Raw genomic sequence first — 22745 nt, forward strand, 5'->3', positions numbered from 1 at the left:
CAAGTTTTTACTTTATTTTTGATGTTGTAAAATTGGTGTAAAATGAGTTGTAATATCAATTTGTTGAATTTCATTATTTGTTGTTAGTATTTATTATAAAAGTTCCATAGGAGACTTTATCTCCAATTTTTAAAACTAACAAGTGACTTTTTTAGCTTTTGATTAAAGGCCCATTCAGTGATTTGCTCATCCGGACGACTGTAAAAATCATCAATCATAGACGTGCTATAACAGAGCCTGCTAGTGGTTCAGCCGAGATCTGTGTATTTAAGATAAAATAAGGCATTTACATGAATGTGTAATTTATATACTGACAGTATATAAATTAGCTACATGTATTTGAATGGGGCTTCATCTTCGTAAGTACTGCTGTTTTCTTTGTTTTTTGCCAAATTGTTCATTTCAAAAATACCAAATGACAATTTGAATGACTTCTCTTCACTTTTAAGCAATCCATAAACAAATTTTATTTTTTGCACTTGCGCTGGGATCACTGAATGGGACTTTTAACTCATGCTTGAATGTTATGGTGGCTTTGAAATCATATAAAAAAATTGTGGGTGTGTGTTTTGGGGGAAGAGAAGGGTGTATGTTTTCATCGACAAACATGGACCCACCTATGACATTTCACTCATAAAGTGTGGACCCACAGTAACCGTGGATGTCCACGGTCATAAGAGAGCAGCAGCAGAGGGCTCTACATGCTGTAAAATACATGGGATATAGGTCCTCCATCGTAGGTGCAACACCAGGTCCACGATTTGGCTGTTAAATATCATATACCACAAAAGTCCACACTTTCAATAGTGAAATGTCAGTGCGTAGAGGTCCACGGTTATGCTGTAAATTACATGGGGCTCATAGGGTCCACATTTGTTGGTGAAAAAGTGTAGGGTGTGTGTATCTGGTTTGTGGGGTGGTGAGAGGTTGTACATGTTTGTGAGTGAATCGTTGTATGTGTATTTGCATGGACATTTTAACAAGTAGCCAACAAGTGTAGAAACCTCACCACCCATCAATCAATACACATTCACATAGGTATCAGTGCTGTAGCCAAGTCCACCGTATCCGAGTCCCAAGTCTAGATCCTGCACAACTGAGTCCAGATCCTGCATAACCGAGTCCACGTCCTTCAAAAAAGGACTCAAGTCCTCCAACACTGATAGTAGAGTTGGGCGACTATCACTTTTTCCTAGTCAACTAGTCGGCAGCAAATAGTCACGACTATGACTATTATAAAGTCACGACTATGACTATAGTAGTGACTATCTGTGGTCAAAATTGGACCGAAAAATCTGGTAAAGATTGGTGAAAATTTACGATAACAAGTCAACAACACCAATTTAATGATCATTTATGGACATACTGATTACTTGATGGTTTAGTGTTACTATTGGTAAGACAATGACTAACATTTTTATCACATTTTTGCAGTTTTATGTTAGTATTTGGTTGGTTTTGGTTTAGATATCTCGTGCTTTTAACATGATTTTTTAACATAAAAATGTAGTTGTGGTAGTCGACTTTTGGTTTTCAATAGTCGTAGTCGCGACTACCAGTAATAGTCGTGACTAAAGACTATTGGCGACTTAGTCGCCCAAGCCTAACTGATAGGTATGCGTGCACAGACCTCTCCTCTGCACAAGTTATTTTGAATTATTTTTCTGTGTGCCACAGTGAGCTGTAGTAAGAATGGTCTAGTGCCCTCTTGTGGTTATGTATAAAAAAAATTTGTTAATCCCAGTGATGGCAATGTTAGTTTTTGTTAGATACTTACTATGTACCTCATATAGGAATTTATACAGGTGCAGATCACTCTGTAGTGAATGCCATGGAAATTCTAAGCAGCTATAGTCTGTCTCTGAAACATTTTGGACCCTAGCTTTGTCACCAATACAAACCCTTTCTTCATGTGACAAACCATCTGGAAAAGATAATATTAGTGTAAATTTTGACCGTTCACACAAGCAATTGAAATAACACTTACGTGTAATTTTCGTGGCTCATCCGAGCTTCACTTCTTCAGCACTGATGGGTCGCTGGTACTTGTCGGTTTTCCGCGAATCGGATCATGTGACCTGGATATTGATCCCAAGTCACTAGACCTGATAAGCTTCTGGAAAAGAGACTGATTCTTGATTAAAGTGTGCCACAGAATCAGTGGCGTAGCGTGGGTCATCACATTGGGTGGGGGGCACCGACCACGATTGTGGGGCACCGGATCTGATTGGGGGGCACAGGCGTTTTTCGGCAATTTTCCTATGGGATTTGTCAAAATTTCAGATCGATTGGGGGGGAGGGGCACGTGCCCCTGTGCCCCTATGATGCTACGCCACTGCACAGAATTGAATGAATGTGGTGTAAACTTTTATGTACCATTGGCAATCAGATGACAGTGCATAGCCTTATTCACACAAGTCAAACTTTGGTATTATATAGATGCTGGCTCTTCATACCTAGAGCAATGTCCTGCACATCTTGTTCTTCTCTCCCCGATCTTATCACTGATTTTTGGGATATCACCATATAATATCAAAGGAAGCACATTATTTCCTGATGCTTTTCTCTATACTTGTATTTGATCAGTTATATTTGGCTAAATCCCAAATTGAGAAAATGGATATATCGGTTTTTGGATCTGAACACTTTATTTGTTCTATTAGGCTTTTATTGTGTTCTACAAGACATTTGTGGCAATTCTAATTATGATATGGGATGTTAAGTATCAGCACCCGGTGGTATGCTGACTTGTTTGTGACTCATTATAGAGCTGACATCGGTCAGGATATCAGTGTTGTATATCATATTTCTGTAATCTCAGGTTTAGACAAGGAAAATGAGTGTTAAAAAGTGCAATATTAATAGTGTAATTTGAAACATTTATTTTAATTTACATTAAAATACAGATGATAATTTAAAGAATACAATTACTAACTTACCATACTAGTTTACATAATTTACAGTAAAGGTCCGTTCATACTTCCACCGCATTTGCGATGTGTTGCTTTGCGATGCCGATATATCGATACTTTTTGCCGCAACTCAACACAACTCGTAGCATTTCAGTCGTTTGCAGTAGTTTGCAGTACGATGCAGTGCGGCAACGCAACGCATCGCAGAGCAACGCATCGCAAATGCGGTAGTAGTATGAATGGACCTTTATATACATAAGATTATATGGTAGTCTGGGCTTTTTTATAGGTTTCAGCTGGAGCTTTACATATATAATTTTATGAACACTGATTTTTCGAACACTGATTGTATCCATAAATAATTGTGACCTATGATACCCAATATGATAGCAATTGTTGCTAATCCGCATTTAAAGATAATGAAGAAAAAATATCTTGAAAAATAAAGAAAACTAGTGCACCTGCAGCTGTAATGGCCCTGTAGCTATTAGGGCACCAGCTGGATGATAATGATACTGCTTGACCCCTGATGAACCTTTTTGACATGTTCCTGACATATCAATGATTCTTTTTACCAATTGGGCATACTCTAACATTTGACTCCATACGACCTTTGACTTCAAGTGACCTTGGTTTGATTTTGTTCATGCTCCCATGATATGGAGAATGTAGCTGTATAAGAGCACCTGTAATCGTGAGAATTACTTTCACCAAGTTTAAGCCAAATCAGTTTAAAATGTAGCCCCTGGATGACCTTTTACTTTGGATGACCTCGATTATATTTTATGTGTTCCCCTCATATCAAGGATTCCACCCACCAAGTTTGAGCCCGATTGGACAAAGTTTGAAAGTTGAACCCTCCGTGGTGACATTTGACCTTGGTTGACCTCAATTTCATTTCGTGCATATATTCCCCTCGTATCAATGATCATACTCACACCATATAGTAGGACACCGTTTGAATAATTATTTTGATCATATGAATCAAACGACATACACCATCGTTTTATTCAAACTGTAAGATTTTGTCACAAATACATCGCCTAAAAGCCTTGATTTTTGCAGGGTATATGTTAGTTTATTAAAGTACATTCAATTTTGTTTGCAAATCAGAATTTAGAAAAAATGAGGACATCCTTTTCAAATGTTACAATATTACTTAAAACCTCCTGTGTTATCTATTGTTTATTACATAAAACAGAATTAAAAATACATAATTATTGATTATACATGCCAACTTATTTACAATTATCATAAATATCAGTACATTCAGAGAAAATAATAGAGAGCTTGCGGAATGAAGTTACTGGAACTTTAACGGCAACTTCAAAAATATCGATTCGATTTCTTGCTCAACTTCACTTCAACGCGAACGTCAGATTGGTTTCTGTACCAACAGTGTCTTGTTGTTTAAAGTAGGGGAAGTGTATCAATGGGTGATCAAAAGAAGGGTATGTAAAAGCGACTGCATCAAATTTCTCCCTTTTGTTTGCTGAAGTGGTTTGTTGGTAACACTTATTACAATAGGCGCTTAGTTTGAATAAACATGGATTACAACTCTTGGCGATGACCAATGCAATGGGAATTAGGCCTATGTTATGAGCTATACGCTAATTATTATACTTCTAAACATGTTTCAATTAAATATTCTTGTGATATGCCTATATTATTGTCCCGGATTATTATAATAAAAGCTCAATTATTATTCCAGTAAACGTCAGCTTTGTCAATTTTATATTTCCATCAGGACACAAGCCCATTTTATCTGTTTGCTCTCCCTAGCCCCCCCCCACCACCACCACCACCACCATCACCACCTCTCCATATCATCCCCTCCCTCCATCTATTCATCTATCCTCACTTTCCCACTCCCCAGTGGCGTTGCCAGGAGTTTTTTTCTTTTAGGAGGGCAAGGACTCCTCTTTGCATCTGATCGAATTAAATATATCTCCCGAATGATCCTCATTTTGTTCTTTAAAACTCCCAGAATTTTGAATTTCAACCAACATATTTCTGGATGCTCCTTTTCTGACATTCTTATTTTTGTAACAAATAGGCCTCCTCTTTTAATAATGAATAATTTGGTTGACATACAATACCCATAGGCCTATAATATGCGTATAATAGCGTGGCACATGTTAGACCAGCTTTCTGCTGAATTGGGGTACATAATGTAGGCCTAAATGAATAAAATAATAATTAAATAAAATACCTGAACAGTACAAACATATTTGGTTATATAGAGGTGTAATTATAAGACACATAGCGTTGTAAAAAATGTTCACAGTAGCTGCAATTACATGAAGTTCACTACACTGCTGGGTCGCGTAAAATCAGTCCATTTTACTGGAACTTAATCCCCTTGGCGTTGAAGTCAAGCCAAAAACTTGGTTCCGCAAGCTGATTTGGTGTACGTCATGAGCACACACAAATGTATATATCAAGTGTGACGTTTGGAACAAAATTGATTTTGATCTAATTCAATCAGTAATTTTTAGCATCATGTGGCATGTTTTTTACCCAAACCAAATTAGATTTCCAATAATTGGTCTATTAACTAGATAATACATAAGTGGTAATTATGTAGTCTATGAGGAAATATGCAAACCATTGTTTTAATTATGACGTATTTTCATCATAATTTACGGCACACTATAGATTCTGGCGTTAACTTTAACTTCAAGCGGCTTTAATGGCAGAGTGGTTTTGAATACATAATCCTCTATAATCCTCTAGACGTTAAAGTTAAAGTTAAAGTAACTCCATTTCGCAAGCTCTCTATTGCCCATTACAAGTCAAACTTTTCATAGAATTTGCTTGCACAGAAAAAAAAAAAACCCACTACAAGTAATGCCCACTATAAAATAATGCCCACTTCAAGTCATACTTTTCATATAATTGCTTACACAGAAACAAAAACAGTTTTATAGAAATGTAATTTTCTTAAAATCAGTACATGGTTTGGTTAGGGGAAGGTTAAACATGACAGTGTTTAGAAATGCAATTTTCTTGAAATTAAGAAGTTTGTTGAATATGTTGTACATCATGATCAGAACTTTGCCAAACATTTTTAATATCTTTACCATATCATGCACTTAAGAGGAAGCCCTGCCAAAGCATTTCTTCTGGGGTGAACCAAACCTGCCTGGTTATCAAATTAATCAGTGAAAAGATTATTTCTGAATTTGACAGGTGCTAATTGATGTTTTAATATTATTGCATCAATTAACACCTGTCAAATCAGAGATAACTTCTGTCACTGATTAATTTGATAACCAAACAGGTTTGATTCACCTAGAAGAACTGCTCTAACATGACTTCCTCTTTAACAAGATCCCTTTTTTCGCTGTGAACTCTAGAATGAAAGATATAATTGAACATTGAACTAAATTTGATACCGATACCAGGCCTGCATGGTTTGGTCAAGGGCTTTGAATTTAAATCTTCATTCAACATGTTTATTTATAAAACTAGCTAGGTTTGGAAGCAATGCATCCATGCTCTCATCCTTTCCTGAAAAAAATATGTTCACAATATTAGCTTTGCACCATCTATTTTAAGATCATTGTGTGAAATTGACCAAAAAAAATGATAAGATTAAGAGAAATGTATCATGACGTTTGATTAACTTTAGTCAGTTAGGCCTACATGCAATCAACCCCACAATAGGCTTTGACCGCTTTTAACCTTCTCTTAATTTAACCCAGTTCTGAATGTTGCATGGGAAAATAAATAACTAGTCCAGGTCATAATGTTTAATGTTTGATACTTTGATACCTTTTTAAGGGCTGGGGTATGAACGTTTGGACAGTATTTATTGTGGGACATTAGAGCACATCGGACATATCGAATTGCATTCTGTATACGAAGAATGTCATTCTGATATCAAATAATTTTAATTTTTTGAAATTACAATGTAATACACATTTTATGGCAAATCATTAAAATTGATATTTTTGATATTTAACAGTACTCGAAAGTAAACTTTATAAATCTGATGATTTATACTTAGCGATGTATGTAGGTGGGATGAAAAACAGACGATCAATTGAAAATTTTGACTTTTCGTATTTAAGATATGGATTTTTTTCCCAAAACACCAACAAAAATTAGGTCTTTTTGGAAAAAATCCATATCTTCAATATGAAAGGTCAAAATTTTCAATTGATCGTCGGCTTTTCCTCCCAGCTACATACACTTTAAGAATATATCATTAGATTTATAAAATTTACTTCGAGGACTGTTATATATCAAAAATTTGAAAAATATCAAATTTTTATAATTTGTCATAAAATTTATACTATATCGTGATTTTCATAAAATGAAAATTATTTGATATCAGAAAGACATGCTTCGATTCAGAATGCAATTCGATACGTCTGAGGTGCTCTCATGTTCCATAAAAATACTGTCGAACCGCTCAAAACGCTCATTCCAGATCCCTTAAGTACTTCAAATAGCTGTATCCTAGCTGATCCAAATCTGGTTTCATTTCTCGCTTTTACAAAGTCTATTTTGTCCTATAAAGGTTCAGGTTAAGTTATAACAGAAGAACTTTTAGGAGGTATTAAGCCGAATATCTAGATTATCTCGCCAGCTGTTTCCAATTAATTGTTTTTAATCAAGTTAAGGTGTTTCTAACATTTGCTAAAATAAAAAATTGAAATCAAATTTTTTTCAAAAAGTAAACACTTATTCCAAAAAATCTAAAGAGAGTGTTGAGGTAACTATAGACCACTTGGCATGTGACGTCATTGCCCGGCAGTATGCGCGCGAATTATGGCAATTTCCATTGTTCTTTGCCCTGCAGTGTGCGTGTCGCATCGTAGTTTGCTAAGGGACGCGTGTATTTTAAATCGCCCACCACATTTCATATAGTACAAGAAAGCCATTGAACAGTGTAGCGGCTCGTCCAAGCATATCGACAGACGAGTCCCTCGCCTTTGTTGATAAACAGTGATGTCAAGTGGTCTATAGCACCTAGCTTGTAGGCTAAAATAAATTGAAAACTGGCAAAATTTAGGGAATTTTCAAACAATAAAGAAAAACATTAGAATTGTTACAATTTCTACTAGACTTATCAAATACTTTTCTTTGGTATGTTTAAAGATTTAAACGAATAGCGATGATTGATATGACATAGGAGCTATTTTCTGGCAAGAGCAAGGAATCTGAAACCTAGAAAAGAAGCGTAAATCGGTGATTTCCCCATCCAGGGGCCTGTAATAGTAATGTCTAGATATATTATTCTAAACTTTTGATAGGACACTCCCAATTTCACTATATATATATTTCAATTTGGGAATGACAGTGCAGCAACCGGCCTGGGACAACCTGGATCTGGAGTAGCCCTACTAGTATAGGGCCTTTTGACTGTGGTGATCCAAAGTCATGCTATATCATAAAACCGGGCTATATCCAGAGAACTGCTAATACCCAGTGACTGTTAATTCCCCAGAATTTTTTCGGGTGGAGCTGTTAGTGGGTTTTATCGGTTCTCGGATATAGTGTGTTTAAAAGGCCTTATAGTAGGCTAATCTGGACGAGGGTTTTAGTTACTTTACTCAGTACAAATGGTCATATGGGGATGTGCTGCAAACATGGGTAGCATTTTCACCCTTTTGGTATATCAATGACCTGTTTCGTGGCCAATTTTGGTATAAGGTTGTTTTTGAGGGGGGTTCAAAATTTTGTCAGAAAATAGCCTAATTTTGCCTTGATGTAGCCATTATTTTTTAAATTTCTCAAAAATTGGGAGGAAATTTGCAAAAACTAACCATTTTGGTTAAATTGGGCTAAAAATGTTTACTTTTGGTGTATCGATGAGTCCAGATTTCTTGAGAAATTGGTTTATTGAATGGGTCCACTTTCAAATTCTCAGCGGCACACCCTTACCCAAACCAAACTTGAGTCTGGGCCTGCATCATGGTCTAAGTTCCCTAAATCTTTATCATGTGACTGAATATGGAGTGTGATCAACGAAAATTAGTCTGAAGTCGTGCATATTCAATTTTCAGTTTTTTGCATGACTGTATAAAGCATTTGCAAAGCTAAATTTTGCAGAAAACCCCATTGAAATTGAACATTTAGTTCCAAAGATAAGAACAGTTGAAAAGTTTCCAAAACAATATGCAACAAAAGAAATTATTGTTGTTGTTTGGCTATATCTGAAAATCAATATATCCGACTTCCCCCGGGCCGACTTCGGACTGAATTTGCTTGATCTCATCACATCGGCCTATTTATAGGGAACTAGGCAAGGATTCGATTCAGGTTATTGCTATGACAGCCCTTGTGACTTGGCATTAATCATGAAACACATTATTTTGTAACATTAATGATGAGGCAAAGGAAAATAAATGTTATCTCAAAGTCCCCACACATGTTCATTTTTCTTAGCGTGTCCATTTCAACTGAAATAGCTAAGTCATTTTTGATTTCTTTTCTTTTTTTTATGGGTTTTGCCTTATTATATATTTTGAAGAAAATTTACTATGTTTGATTAATTGTAGCTATGAAATAATTGATATCTGTACTTTTATGGTATAGCCTAAATGAACCACAATTTTATGCTGTGTAGGCCTACCTTTGAACACTCGCAAATGACATTTTAATTTAAAATTAGTTTTAAAAAAGTCTTGGAAAAAAAATGGATTCCGCATTCGTTTTTTGAAACTGCCTTTGAGACATAACATTTATTTTTTAGCCTAGGGTAAAAAATGTAAAATTTTATCTTACTGTTTAATAAGCTGTTTAACTAAACTTAACAAAATGAATGTCACCTAAAAAAAAAAAGAATCAAAACTAAACAAAGCGGAAAGGAAATTAACAAAGGAAGGAAAGGGGAAAAACACCATAAATAGATTTTTTGCATAAATGTGTACGAGCGTGTGGTAGGAATTTCACTGTGCATAATATTATGTGAATGAGTGGTTGGCTATGTTTGAGCAAAGGGAAAATCCAGTTGCTTTATTTTAGATGTAATTATCTATTGCAAACTGTGAATTTATATTTTGTTAAAAATAATTTTTTCTTCAGTTTTGGGTTTCAACGTTTGATCCACTCTGGCTAAAATTGGCAATAAGTTCAAATAGACATATCATTGTAACACTGGTAACTGCATTACAAGTAGAGGTGGCTACGTCGGCATGAAAAGTTAAGATAAGTAGGTTCCAAGTAGAGTTTCTTCCACTGATTCAGAGACATGACGCAAAATAAGGCCATAGACCTTGAAATAAAATGCTGTGTCAGACATAATCCTTGAACACGGCAAATGTTCCAAGAAAGTAGAAATACTCGATTCTGACTAGAAAACATTTGCACGAACATGTTTTTGTTGACTTGGAACTAGGAACTTTTGCTGTGTTCAAGGATTATGTCCGACACAGCATTTTATTTCATGGCCTATGGCCTTATTTTGTGGCATGTCTCTGAATCAGTGGAAGAAACTCTACTTGGAACCTACTTATCTTAACTTTTCATGCCGACTTAGCCACCTCTACTTGTAATGCAGTTACCAGTGATCTAATGAACTTATAATTCTTTATACCATATATCCTCTAATAGTCCAAAAGGGGGCCATTTATTAGATGTCATTTTTAGAACGATAATTCCCATTAAAATCATTAGGTAAGCTTAAAACTCACGCTGAAATGACAAACGATGACTTCCAGTTCACTTCCGGGTTTACGATCAGACTTTTGCCAACTACCGATGCCATATTAGCGATCGTGTGTGCACCTTGGTAAGCTTACTACACAAGATAGCATATTTGGAATATCAGCATTTTTTAAACATCTCGGTTGAAAAAAAAAATGGTGGGGCGGTTAATTGAAGGGGGACTTTTCAAGGATATACGGTATCTGTAACAATAGAATTTTGTATGGTGATTGGATATGGTGCTGTATAGTATTGTGTCATGTTATTTGCATATTTATGAATATTAATCAGCTTATTTGCATATTTTGCGTACATTTTCATTAATCCACTCTGCAGCTTAAGTGCAATAACCGATCAATTTCAAACTTGTTATTGTGATAGCATATGGTGGCTTGATGTTATGTTATGTTATGTTATGTTTTGTGTCATGTTATGTTTTGTGTCATGTTATTTGCATATTTATGAATATTAATGAGCTAATTTGCATATTATTTGTATTTACAAACCTGTATTATTTACACACCTTTGTGGGGGAAGCACCTTAATTACGAACTGTGTGATTCTAGTTTAAGACTAAGGTGCCACAACCTTCTTGATACTAGAGCAGGCATGGGATTTTCCAGTGGAAACACTGGAACCAGACTTTTGTGATGTTAAAATTTCCGCAATTTTATTAATTTTCACCCCTTTTTCAGGTGTCTTTGAACAATTTTATGCGCTTTTCCAGCTTTTTTGAAAATTTCCAGACTTTTTCATGAATATATAGTCTCATGCCTGCTAGAGGTCTTTGGTTCAAATCCCTCGTTCAAATCATGGTCTGTAATGAAAATTTGTCTTGCTTGGGCTCATACCCAGCAAACACAAAACATTTTTGACATCATTCGCAAAAGGTTATAAAAGGTTGCCAGAAAACGTTAAAATGTCGGGGTTATATAAAGGGTACCTAAAGGGTATAAAACATGGTTTATAACATTAAAACACACTTTTTGATAACCTACTGCAAATATTTTAAAATAATGTTATTTAAGTGTTGACAAAATATTTGGAAAAAAATGTTTGCTAAAAATTGTTTACAATAACATTTTGAAAATATTTTGAAAATATTGTTGTAGTGTGTTTTCATATAAAACGGTTAAAACATTTACATGACCTTTATATAACCCGACATTATTTTAATGTTGTTAAAACGTTTTTACCTAAACCAAAACCCAAAATATAACCCATTTAAAACGTTTTAAAAACATTTTTGTGTTTGCTGGGTAGTATTAACCTTTTGAGTACTAAGCAAGTTTGTTTCAAATCAGTTTCTCCTGTCATCCAAGTTGTACATACTGACACAGGACTGAATCTTAATCTTCATGGTCTGTATCGGTAGCGTAGGGTTAGAGACCGGTATAATGACAGCATCGACCAGACGATCTTTGGACTCGCAGGTTACGTCATCTAGGATTGGAGAGATGGGGTACTTGCATTTTTCCTCTAAGAACCACTGCTCCAAGTTGACCTCTGGAAACTGAGGATAGAAAACACATACAAATAAACATATTATTTTATTATTGCTCAATGCTGTGATATTATTAACCACTTGAAACTGTGGATAGATCCTACACAGAAATAAACTTATATTTAGAAGTATTGTCTGGATTGTTTTTACACAAAAAGATAATTTAGGGTTCTTTTGAAATTTGGATAAATGTCAGAGGCTCATCGGGTGCTATGATTGAAAGTCAAACTATTGTAAGCTCCTCACGCTCTTAGGTGTTATTGCTCATTGGGCTGTTCCAGTTGAAATCCATCACCCCCTATGGAAGACATGACTTTAATCTTCCACACAGGGAGTGTGATTTTCAAATGGGGTTACCTGTATGGGTGACTCGGACTGACTCCATTTGAAATCTATTACCTCCCTGTGTGGGAGATTAAGGTCATGTCTTCCATAGGGGGTGTATGGATTTCAAGTGGAATAGCTTATTGCTCATTGGCAACTTTGACCATTCAATTGCTGCTAAGAGTGTAGGCGTTGCATTCAATAGCATCTGGTTTATATGAGTAAGACGTTTTAATTACTTTGACAAAACAGCCTGACATTACCAAGTGGGTTTTCAGCTTGTAAGAAGGGTATTTTGCTTGCTAAACAGCAAGTGAGCAAATGATCAGTTCATTGGCTTGTATGTGTTGGTTTATTGATTTATTAGATTGATTGGCTGCTTGGTTTATTGATTGATTGCATGATTGATCAAACGATCAGTTCATTGGCTTGTTGGTTGATTGATTGATTTAGATTGATTGGCTGCTTGGTTTATTGATTGATTTATTGATTTATCAATCTTTATTCATCACTTTTATTTAATAAAAAGTAACACATAAAATATACAAGTCTAGATAAGTGGCCCAGAATGATGGTAGCTTGCAACTTCGCAAGACAGAAGTATAATCACACACAATAACATAAAAGGTCTATAGTATAATATTACAATCAGAATTATGAATGGAAATAAAATGAACAGCCTAAAAAACAGTCCAGACATCCAGTTAAAAAAAGGGATACAAATATTAAATTTTGGATTAAATGGGATTAATCCAGGAAGGCTTTTGTTTTGAATGAAAAATGCTGAAAGACGGAACAGTTGGCAATTTTGAAAGATTTGAGGATATCAGATTATTACACAGTTTCAAGATTACTTTATGAAGTGTCCTGTCTGTTTAGATGCAACACTGACAAAGCTGAAGTTGGCAAGTTCAATAAATATACCATCTTGGTCGTTGACATTGAAATCTGTGGTTACAAAATTAGTCTTATTGGGTTAGAAATAGGTTCAAGAGGATACATTACACCAGATAATATCCCCGGGTATCCACCGTTTCAAAAGGCTGACTGGTTGGTCAAATCAGGAACTTGTGAACATAATTTATAAGCCTTGTGTCAATGTTGCATTCAAACAGACAGGACACTTCAATCAAGCAAACATAGAGCAATCAATCAGAAGTCTGTCTGGTTGATCAAATCAGGAACTTACAAACATAAGCTCCAGGGGGGGGGGGCACTCCAACTTTGGAGGTGATGCGTATGTAGGGCTGTTAAGACCCTTTTTTCAGAGTTGCTGTCACCCAAAGACCCCATATTTTTTTTCGAACACATGTTCTGTCACCTGAAGACCCCCTATTTTTTCATTTGATCTGTCACCCAAAGACCCTTACTTGTTCAATTTTAACAGCAACTTTCATGTATCCCTGATTTTGTCACTAATTTTGAAAAAACAAAGAATTTGAAGCCATTTAGAACTATAAATTTGATTTTGAGGTTTCTGTTGCACTGTTTCGGCTCTCACCCAAAGGTTCCATTTAAAACAAGGTCATGTTCTCACCCAATGACCCCATATTTTTTACATTTTGCTCTCACCGAATGCCAATAATCATGCTCTCACCCAATGACCCCATATTTTGTACATTTTGCTCTCATCCAATGCCTCTTAGTGCGAAAGTGCCAGCCCTACACCTATATCCATTTCAAATTGAAGTGCCCCCCCACCCCCGGCATAAGCCTTGTGTCAATGTTGCATGTAGACAGACAGGACACTTCAATCAAGCAAACATAGAGCAATCAATCAGAAGGCTGGCTGGTTGATCAAATCAGGAACTTACAAACATAAGCTCCAGGGGGGGGGGGGCACTCCAACTTTGGAGGTGATGCGTATGTAGGGCTGTTAAGACCCTTTTTTCAGAGTTGCTGTCACCCAAAGACCCCATATTTTTTTCGAACACATGTTCTGTCACCTGAAGACCCCCTATTTTTTCATTTGATCTGTCACCCAAAGACCCTTACTTGTTCAATTTTAACAGCAACTTTCATTTATCCCTGATTTTGTCACTAATTTTGAAAAAACAAAGAATTTGAAGCCATTTAGAACTATAAATTTGATTTTGAGGTTTCTGTTGCACTGTTTCGGCTCTCACCCAAAGGTTCCATTTAAAACAAGGTCATGTTCTCACCCAATGACCCCATATTTTTTACATTTTGCTCTCACCGAATGCCAATAATCATGCTCTCACCCAATGACCCCATATTTTGTACATTTTGCTCTCATCCAATGCCTCTTAGTGCGAAAGTGCCAGCCCTACACCTATATCCATTTCAAATTGAAGTGCCCCCCCCCCCCCCCCCCCGCATAAGCCTTGTGTCAATGTTGCATGTAGACAGACAGGACACTTCAATCAAGCAAACATAGAGCAATCAATCAGAAGGCTGGCTGGTTGATCAAATCAGGAACTTACAAACATAAGCTCCAGGGGGGGGGGGCACTCCAACTTTGGAGGTGATGCGTATGTAGGGCTGTTAAGACCCTTTTTTCAGAGTTGCTGTCACCCAAAGACCCCATATTTTTTTCGAACACATGTTCTGTCACCTGAAGACCCCTATTTTTTTCATTTGATCTGTCACCCAAAGACCCTTACTTGTTCAATTTTAACAGCAACTTTCATTTATCCCTGATTTTGTCACTAATTTTGAAAAAACAAAGAATTTGAAGCCATTTAGAACTATAAATTTGATTTTGAGGTTTCTGTTGCACTGTTTCGGCTCTCACCCAAAGGTTCCATTTAAAACAAGGTCATGTTCTCACCCAATGACCCCATATTTTTTACATTTTGCTCTCACCGAATGCCAATAATCATGCTCTCACCCAATGACCCCATATTTTGTACATTTTGCTCTCATCCAATGCCTCTTAGTGCGAAAGTGCCAGCCCTACACCTATATCCATTTCAAATTGAAGTGCCCCCCACCCCGGCATAAGCCTTGTGTCAATGTTGCATGTAGACAGACAGGACACTTCAATCAAGCAAACATAGAGCAATCAATCAGAAGGCTGACTGATTGATCAAATCAGGAACTTACAAACATAAGCTCCAGGGGGGGGGGCACTCCAACTTTGGAGGTGATGCGTATGTAGGGCTGTTAAGACCCTTTTTTCAGAGTTGCTGTCACCCAAAGACCCCATATTTTTTTCGAACACATGTTCTGTCACCTGAAGACCCCCTATTTTTTCATTTGATCTGTCACCCAAAGACCCTTACTTGTTCAATTTTAACAGCAACTTTCATTTATCCCTGATTTTGTCACTAATTTTGAAAAAACAAAGAATTTGAAGCCATTTAGAACTATAAATTTGATTTTGAGGTTTCTGTTGCACTGTTTCGGCTCTCACCCAAAGGTTCCATTTAAAACAAGGTCATGTTCTCACCCAATGACCCCATATTTTTTACATTTTGCTCTCACCGAATGCCAATAATCATGCTCTCACCCAATGACCCCATATTTTGTACATTTTGCTCTCATCCAATGCCTCTTAGTGCGAAAGTGCCAGCCCTACACCTATATCCATTTCAAATTGAAGTGCCCCCCACCCCGGCATAAGCCTTGTGTCAATGTTGCATGTAGACAGACAGGACACTTCAATCAAGCAAACATAGAGCAATCAATCAGAAGGCTGGCTGGTTGATAAAAGTAGGACCTATTTTCAAATGTCCTGTCTTTTATTCATATTGGAATTTTATATAGGCCTATAACATGGTCAAAGCTTATATTGGTCGTTGACATTGCAAACTCTGGTTACAAAGTTATTAAAAATAGTCTTATTTGGATTTTTTGATTGATTCGTTGGTTGATCCCATCGGACCCATTGAAGGAAACAAATATTCACACCTTTCTGAACTGAAATTTCCTGAATTTTACCACATTTCAAAATAGTTAAAGTCTAAGCATGAAGTGACATAAAACTTGTCCATACATTGTATTAATAAAGCTCCAAGTTGAGAAGCTTGTCATAATGTTGAGTGCATTTGTATGCCCCAGATTCAATAATTTCACAAAAACCCACAGAAGTTGATGATCATGAATGCCTGCTCTCAGGCCCGGGCACGATGGGTGGATGAAAATTCAGATTCATTCTAAAATAGAGACACTTGAAAAAATTCCTGTTTTTAGTAAATTCATACAAAGGGTGTGCAAAAAATTGGTCCTCTAAAAGACTTTATCTGCTCTTGGCCTTGGGGCCCATAAGGTGGTGTACCGACCCGGAGGGGGATGCAACAGGGGAAATCCAAAATTTGCAATTTGCATCTTGTTTTAGACCAAAATTAACTTAGTTTTATTAGGCTATTTTAGAATTAAAAATTGTGTGTGCTTTGCATGCATTTGTCCAAATTTGTCCCAGTAAAGTCATTATATGACCAAGTCATTGGGACAATTTTAATTTTACTCCCCTTGAAAGTTTCACCCAGAACTCCACTGTGGCGGGCTGAACCTCCATGTTAGTGTTATACAACTACTTGGGATACTTAGCAATGTATAAAGACAGAAAAGAGAACTAGCTATATACGTCCAGCACTTGCTATGTAATTAGGGTAATATTATGGAACATAGCTTAGGGATAATTTTCTGGTGATTTTATAATGGGGTTTGTTCCATGGTACGTTGAAATAAGTGAATATTGATTTGAGCATGGATTCAGGGGATGTGATTTCTAGGATGAACTTGTGTGAAGAATTGATTAGGAATTCTGGGTAATGTGGATTGGGTGCGATCAGTGCATACTTTAATTTAGAATACAGAATCACAGAGAAGATGTCCGACCCTTCCCAGAGTTCTTTGCAACATGATACATCACCTCATTTCATTCATATTTCTTTGTACATGATCCATTTGTGTTGAGAATAGACTGGCTAAACATGAGTTGATAGTCATGAAATGAACATAATTTGCAAGCTCTTAATGTGCTCTGATCATTGAGGTATATTTTGACACTATTGACCCATGTCGCACTGGATAGCAAATCCGTGCAGATTATTGAAATGGAAGAAATGCATTGTGGGAAGTGTAATATATCTTCTCTGACAAGAATCGTAAGCCAAATTAAATTTAGTAACTCAAGTTTATTAAACTAATAGATGTGTACCATGATTACTCAGAAATATTTTTCCAGGAAAGGGGGGGGGGCAAGTTACTGGGTAGATCAACATTTGACAAAAATTGCATGAAAATCTAAAATATCATGATGGCCAGCATTCCACCAGAGGGGGTGGGCAAGGGGTGCTATATACATGTATAGCCAATGAGGCATTGCAAAAATTGTGTCTGATTTTAGCAACCAATTGGGACATTTTTCATAACGATATGTTCATTAATTGCAATTATGATTAAATAATGGTCTCCATTTATTACTTTTCATTATCCATATTTTTGAATTTCTATTTGTATTTATAGCTAAATTAATACACTAAACTCAAATATGAATAAAGATAATAAAATTAATAGCTAGTTTCTTTCAGGTTGTATATAAAAGTATTTTATATTAATTTTTTTAATTTTTTTGTGTGTCTATTTTTGCTGCTATCAACTCACCTGTGCTATTTGTACCAAAGTACCATTAGCCGTCTTTGCCAGCACCAGATTAGACCAAGACTGGACCACAGGGCAAACTTGTGTCTTCATCACCATCCTCTTCCCCCGCCTCCTCCTCCTTCTCTTCCTCCTCACTTCTGGATGCCCGTATCCATGGTAAAACTCATCCCCATCTCTGCCACCAGAATTCAGCTGCCACTGACGCGATGCCTCAGCCTTACGAAATTGATCCACTATCGATTGATAGTTGGTATTTTCTGGAAGTCCTGAGATCCCCTTCCCAACAACAACACCACCTCCAAGTTCAAATATAGATTGACTTCTCCCTGAAGCATTTTTTCGTTCCATAGCGACATCTGATAAGTGGGTGGGGTAGTCTATTGCATTAGGCATGTAATTATCCTTGTTGCTATCGGATAGCATCGTCTCCGGTCTACCGATAGAATTGAATAATTCCGACTGAGTTCTGAATTCTATTCTGTTATCAATGTTTTGATTATACACTTCGTCTGCATAATTTGATTCTTTATTTTGTAAAATAAGTCGTAACAGTTTTCTCCCGTGACGCGTCTCGCGTTCACGGACACTAGCAGCACATTTTCTGCAAAGAGCGTTGAATAAAACGGCATCTGGAAGTGCTGATAAAATTTGCTGAAATTTAACAATATCTATTGTGTTTTCTATTTCAATTGTGTTCTGTATATATTCCTCTGATACCACATTGGTTTCATCCCATTTATGGCTGTGTACTGATTGAGTTTGTGCAGAAATCTCCCTTGGAGAAATGTTGTTGTGGTGGCTCACATCTGGCGAAAATCTGTCATTTAAAATATTCATTAATGAAGTTCTGCGTAGTAAGTTGTGCTCTTTTAAATCCGCATGATTCCTCATTTGTTTGTCAGAAATGAGGTCTGTATGTACTGAATTCAAATTTTGTTCTTCATCAAGACCCACATTTGTGTCTTGTACCTGCTGGTCGTCCGTGCGGGCATCCGGCGATGAGGTCACCGGAGTCGCAACCTGGTCATTTTTGTTCGGTTTTGCAGTAGCCTCGGGTAAAGTTTCTCGGGGATGAAAGAAATCCTTGTATCTCATTAAAACTAGAGCTCGTTGGTGCTCCTCAAGTTTCACAAGTGCTGTATGCTGCAGTTTATCACTATCCTGAAGGAGCTGTGGGAAGGACTGGAGTGTGGCTAAAAGTCCTTTTCGTTGCAACAACATTTGTTTCTGTTGTAGACTCAAGTAGACATCGGCGCTGCATCCAGCCGGAAAGGGACAAAACAGACGGCAGAATTTGTGCCAGAAATCAGCTGTTTCGGAAGATGAAACTGGGCTCATTGCACATGGCAAAATATATAGAAATGTGGGGAATAGTAAACAGAAAAGCCAGGAGGGAGCCATCCTTGAGTAGGCTTGTGTGTGCACTCTATGGCTGATCACTGAGTAGACGCCATTCCACCTGTTAAATAATATAGGAGAAATAGGAACAGGTTAAAAATGTGACAAGATAGTTATTACAAAATATGTATGGATGTGTAAATTAATGAAGAATAGCTGCCCTTCGTCAAATATCAATTTATATCATATGCGGCATGTTCTGACCCACTCAGACCAAATTAGGACATTTGAAAATGGGAGGTTTTTAGTAACTTACCCAGTAACTCAGTGTTTAAATCTCTATGTCCCTGACATCTTTATGTACATTTCCTTATGTTTTACACACATTATTTTTGCCTGTATTTCAATTTTATTGTTGTTGATTGTCAGATCAGATTATGCTAAGTGGGTAAAATGTGCCCAAAATAGTCTGACTTTGTGTTTTTGGCACAAAACCAGAGGGGGGGGGGGGTGCTTAAGGGACATATCCCTTTTCTTTTTTCATTTTTTTAAGTTCTTTTTTAAATCTTCCTCATCAAATCTGGAAAGGTTTTTTTTTCAAATTTATTTATCCTTTGACATGGAATATCGATCCGCAATCATTCCATTGATTTCAAACCAAATAAAACCAATAACTTGAGTTTCCAAATAGTGATAATTAAAAAAAATGGATACAGATCCTAGAAAAGTAGGTGGGCAGCAAATGTACCTGTACGTTTTTGTGAAACGTATTATTTATATTATATTTTCAGAAGATGTTACTATACATGTATATTCTTTGAAGTTCCTGTAATTACCACCTTAAGGCCATATTAACAACCTCTGCGAGCAAACTGACATTTATGCGTAATCACTTGTAAAAACCCGACTAAACATCCTAATCAAAATGACCATTAAAGTCATCTCCTCAAAACGCAGACGTTTCACACTCCATCACACGAATCAACGCCCACTTGCAAAGCTATTTTCATACCCAAATTTACCCCGTCTCCTCCGATCAAGACAAGTTCATCAGCTGTTCCTATCTTGTGCAAATTGTTGCTGATCATGTTTACCCCAAGGGGGCGCTCCGGAGTGACATTTCATACCGTAAATATCTCCGGAGCATGGTTAGGTTTTAATTTTATCAATGGGACGACACGATTGTCACCGTTTAGCTATCCGCCCACTGTTTACTGCGAAATAATAGAGCTAGGGTTAATGCTTCGGTATTTTCAGGTGGCTTTTGATTATTTTGGGGCTATAGAATATTTTTCTTAATTCACAAGAGGATGTAGAGGCATTTAAGCATAGGTTTCAATGTCCGGTGTTGAATGCCAGAAAGCTAATTGTTGTCACCCATGGTTCACTCATCTATCTGGCAGGTATGATGTTCATCTTACAGTACTAAACAAGTTTGTCTATTGATGCAGGGTGTCCAGGCTCGTACGTAAAGGGGGTGGTGGCAGTACCCCCATAAAAATCCACAATACACTTTTTGCTAATTATTTCTAATAAAAAGGTCCCAAAATGTGAGTCACTTTAAAGATGTTGTATAGTATTCTACCTCTCAGGACCTTCAAATACAGATGGCCACATCATTTTCCAAGAATGTGTTTAAAAGGATTACAAAGTTAGTAATGCCAATTTTGCACTATAAAAAATAAACAAAAAAACATCTCCCTCCCTCATCACTTTCCAAAATTCTCTGGACGAGAACCCCCCCCCCCCCAAAAAAAACACTTTAAAAAAATGAATGTGGCTTATGGGATCGGATAGCAATGTTTGCACAGTATTTTTTGTGGGACATGAGAGCACATCAGACACATCAAATTGAAGAATACGTTTTTTTTTTCTCAAAAAGACCTAGGGAAAAAAATGTATATCTTCAATACAAAAGATCAAAATTTTCAAATGATGCTAGTGTGCTCTCAGGTCCCACAAAAAATACTGTGCAAACATTGCTATCCAATTCCTTAACATTTTGAATTTTTGTTGTTGTTCATTTATTTAATTTTTTTAATTTTTCCCTTGAGAAGTTTACATACATTCCATATTTTTTGTTCTGTTGGTTGGCTTAGCACAATATGATCATTATTTTAAAAACCACGCTGTTAGTTATACATCATTAACCATTATGATTTTCTGTACTATTTGGATGAAATTGGCTATTCCACTTAAAATCCACACTACCCCTGTGCAAGAATTAGCATAAGTCTTCCACAGAGGGAGTATGAGTTTCAAATAGAATAGACAATTGGGTAACTTGCAATTAATACACTAACTCCAGTTGTTGACCATTTAGGTAAAGCCATATTAATAGAGGGGGAGTATGGGTTTCAAAATGATTAACCCTGACCAATTACATTTGAAAATCATAGTCCCTGTGTGAAAGATATTTCCAAAATCTTCCACATTGGTAGTGTGGAATTCAACTGGAATATATAGCCCAATTATACTCTAAATAAAATGCCTGTTAATTTTTAAGTTGTATGCCATGTATCATGATACCAGCTTGTGTAACCAGGATCTTATAGTAAACTTGGCTGCTTTGTATAAAATTGCTTTGTTGTCCAAATTACACCAAAATGTAAAATGTATACATTTGTTTTGATTAAATTTCAACAATAAATAATCTTACATGTAATCTGTAGTAACTTTGTTCTTAAACAAAAACTTTAAGCTTAGTGGTGAGGTTTAACTTTCTTTTTTAACAAAAATATATTCAAAGATTATTGGCAGACATCTTTCTCAGTGTACTGCATGTAAATGTGTTGATTCAATTTAAGGGCTCGGATAGCGGCAATTTCACATATTTTTTGTGGGACCTGAGAGCACATCAGACATATCGAATTGCATTTTGAATACGAGGAATGGCCTTCTGATATCAAATAATTTGTTTTTTTGAAATTCACGATATAATACACATTTTATGACATATGATTAAAAATTGATATTTTTGAAATTAAACAGTCCTCAAAGTAAATTGTATAAATCTAATGATATGTACTTAAAGTTAAAGTGTATGTAGCTGGGATGAAAAGCCATCATTCATCTGCAAATTTTGATCTTTTGTATTGAAGATATAGATTTTTTTCCCCAAAACACCTAAAAAATGTAGGTCTTTCTGGGAAAAAAATGAATATCTTCGATATATGAAAGGTCAAATTTTCAAGTGATGGGCAGCTTTTTAATCCCAAGTACATACACTTTAAGTATATCATTAGATTTACATTTTACTTCAGGACTGTTAAATATCAAAAATATCAAGTTTTAATAATTTTTTGTAAAATTTGTATTATATCTCAGATTTAAAAAAATGATATCAGAAGGACATTCCTCGTATTCAGAATGCAATTTGATATGTGCTCTCAGGTCCCACAAAAATACTGTGCAAACATTGCTATCCGAGCCCTTAA

At 36.2% G+C, this 22745-nt stretch overlaps 2 protein-coding genes across 3 annotated transcripts in view; one reads left to right on the plus strand and one right to left on the minus strand.

Moving 5' to 3' along the window:
• LOC140141023 (uncharacterized) overlaps positions 1-22745 on the plus strand; it is a 57133-nt gene that overhangs the window by 5290 nt on the left and 29098 nt on the right. The gene's annotated exons all lie outside the window — the stretch shown is intronic.
• LOC140140284 (uncharacterized) lies at positions 11828-19415 on the minus strand. The gene is made up of 2 exons (XM_072162071.1): positions 17971-19415; positions 11828-12084 (listed from the first exon to the last, which is right to left on the minus strand). Exons 1-2 carry the CDS (start codon positions 19369-19371, stop codon positions 11872-11874), a joined length of 1614 nt encoding a protein of 537 aa, XP_072018172.1. The 5' UTR covers positions 19372-19415; the 3' UTR covers positions 11828-11871.

Source organism: Amphiura filiformis, chromosome 19, assembly GCF_039555335.1.
Source record: "Amphiura filiformis chromosome 19, Afil_fr2py, whole genome shotgun sequence".
NCBI lineage: Eukaryota > Metazoa > Echinodermata > Ophiuroidea > Amphilepidida > Amphiuridae > Amphiura > Amphiura filiformis.

Bases quoted from the DNA above. Each gene is read 5' to 3' on its own strand.
- LOC140140284 (XM_072162071.1), bottom strand. From the start codon at position 19,371: ATGGCTCCCTCCTGGCTTTTCTGTTTACTATTCCCCACATTTCTATAT. The intron at 12,085-17,970 runs GTGAGTTGATAG...TTCTATCCTCAG, and splicing joins CTTTGGTACAAATAGCACAG to TTTCCAGAGGTCAACTTGGA.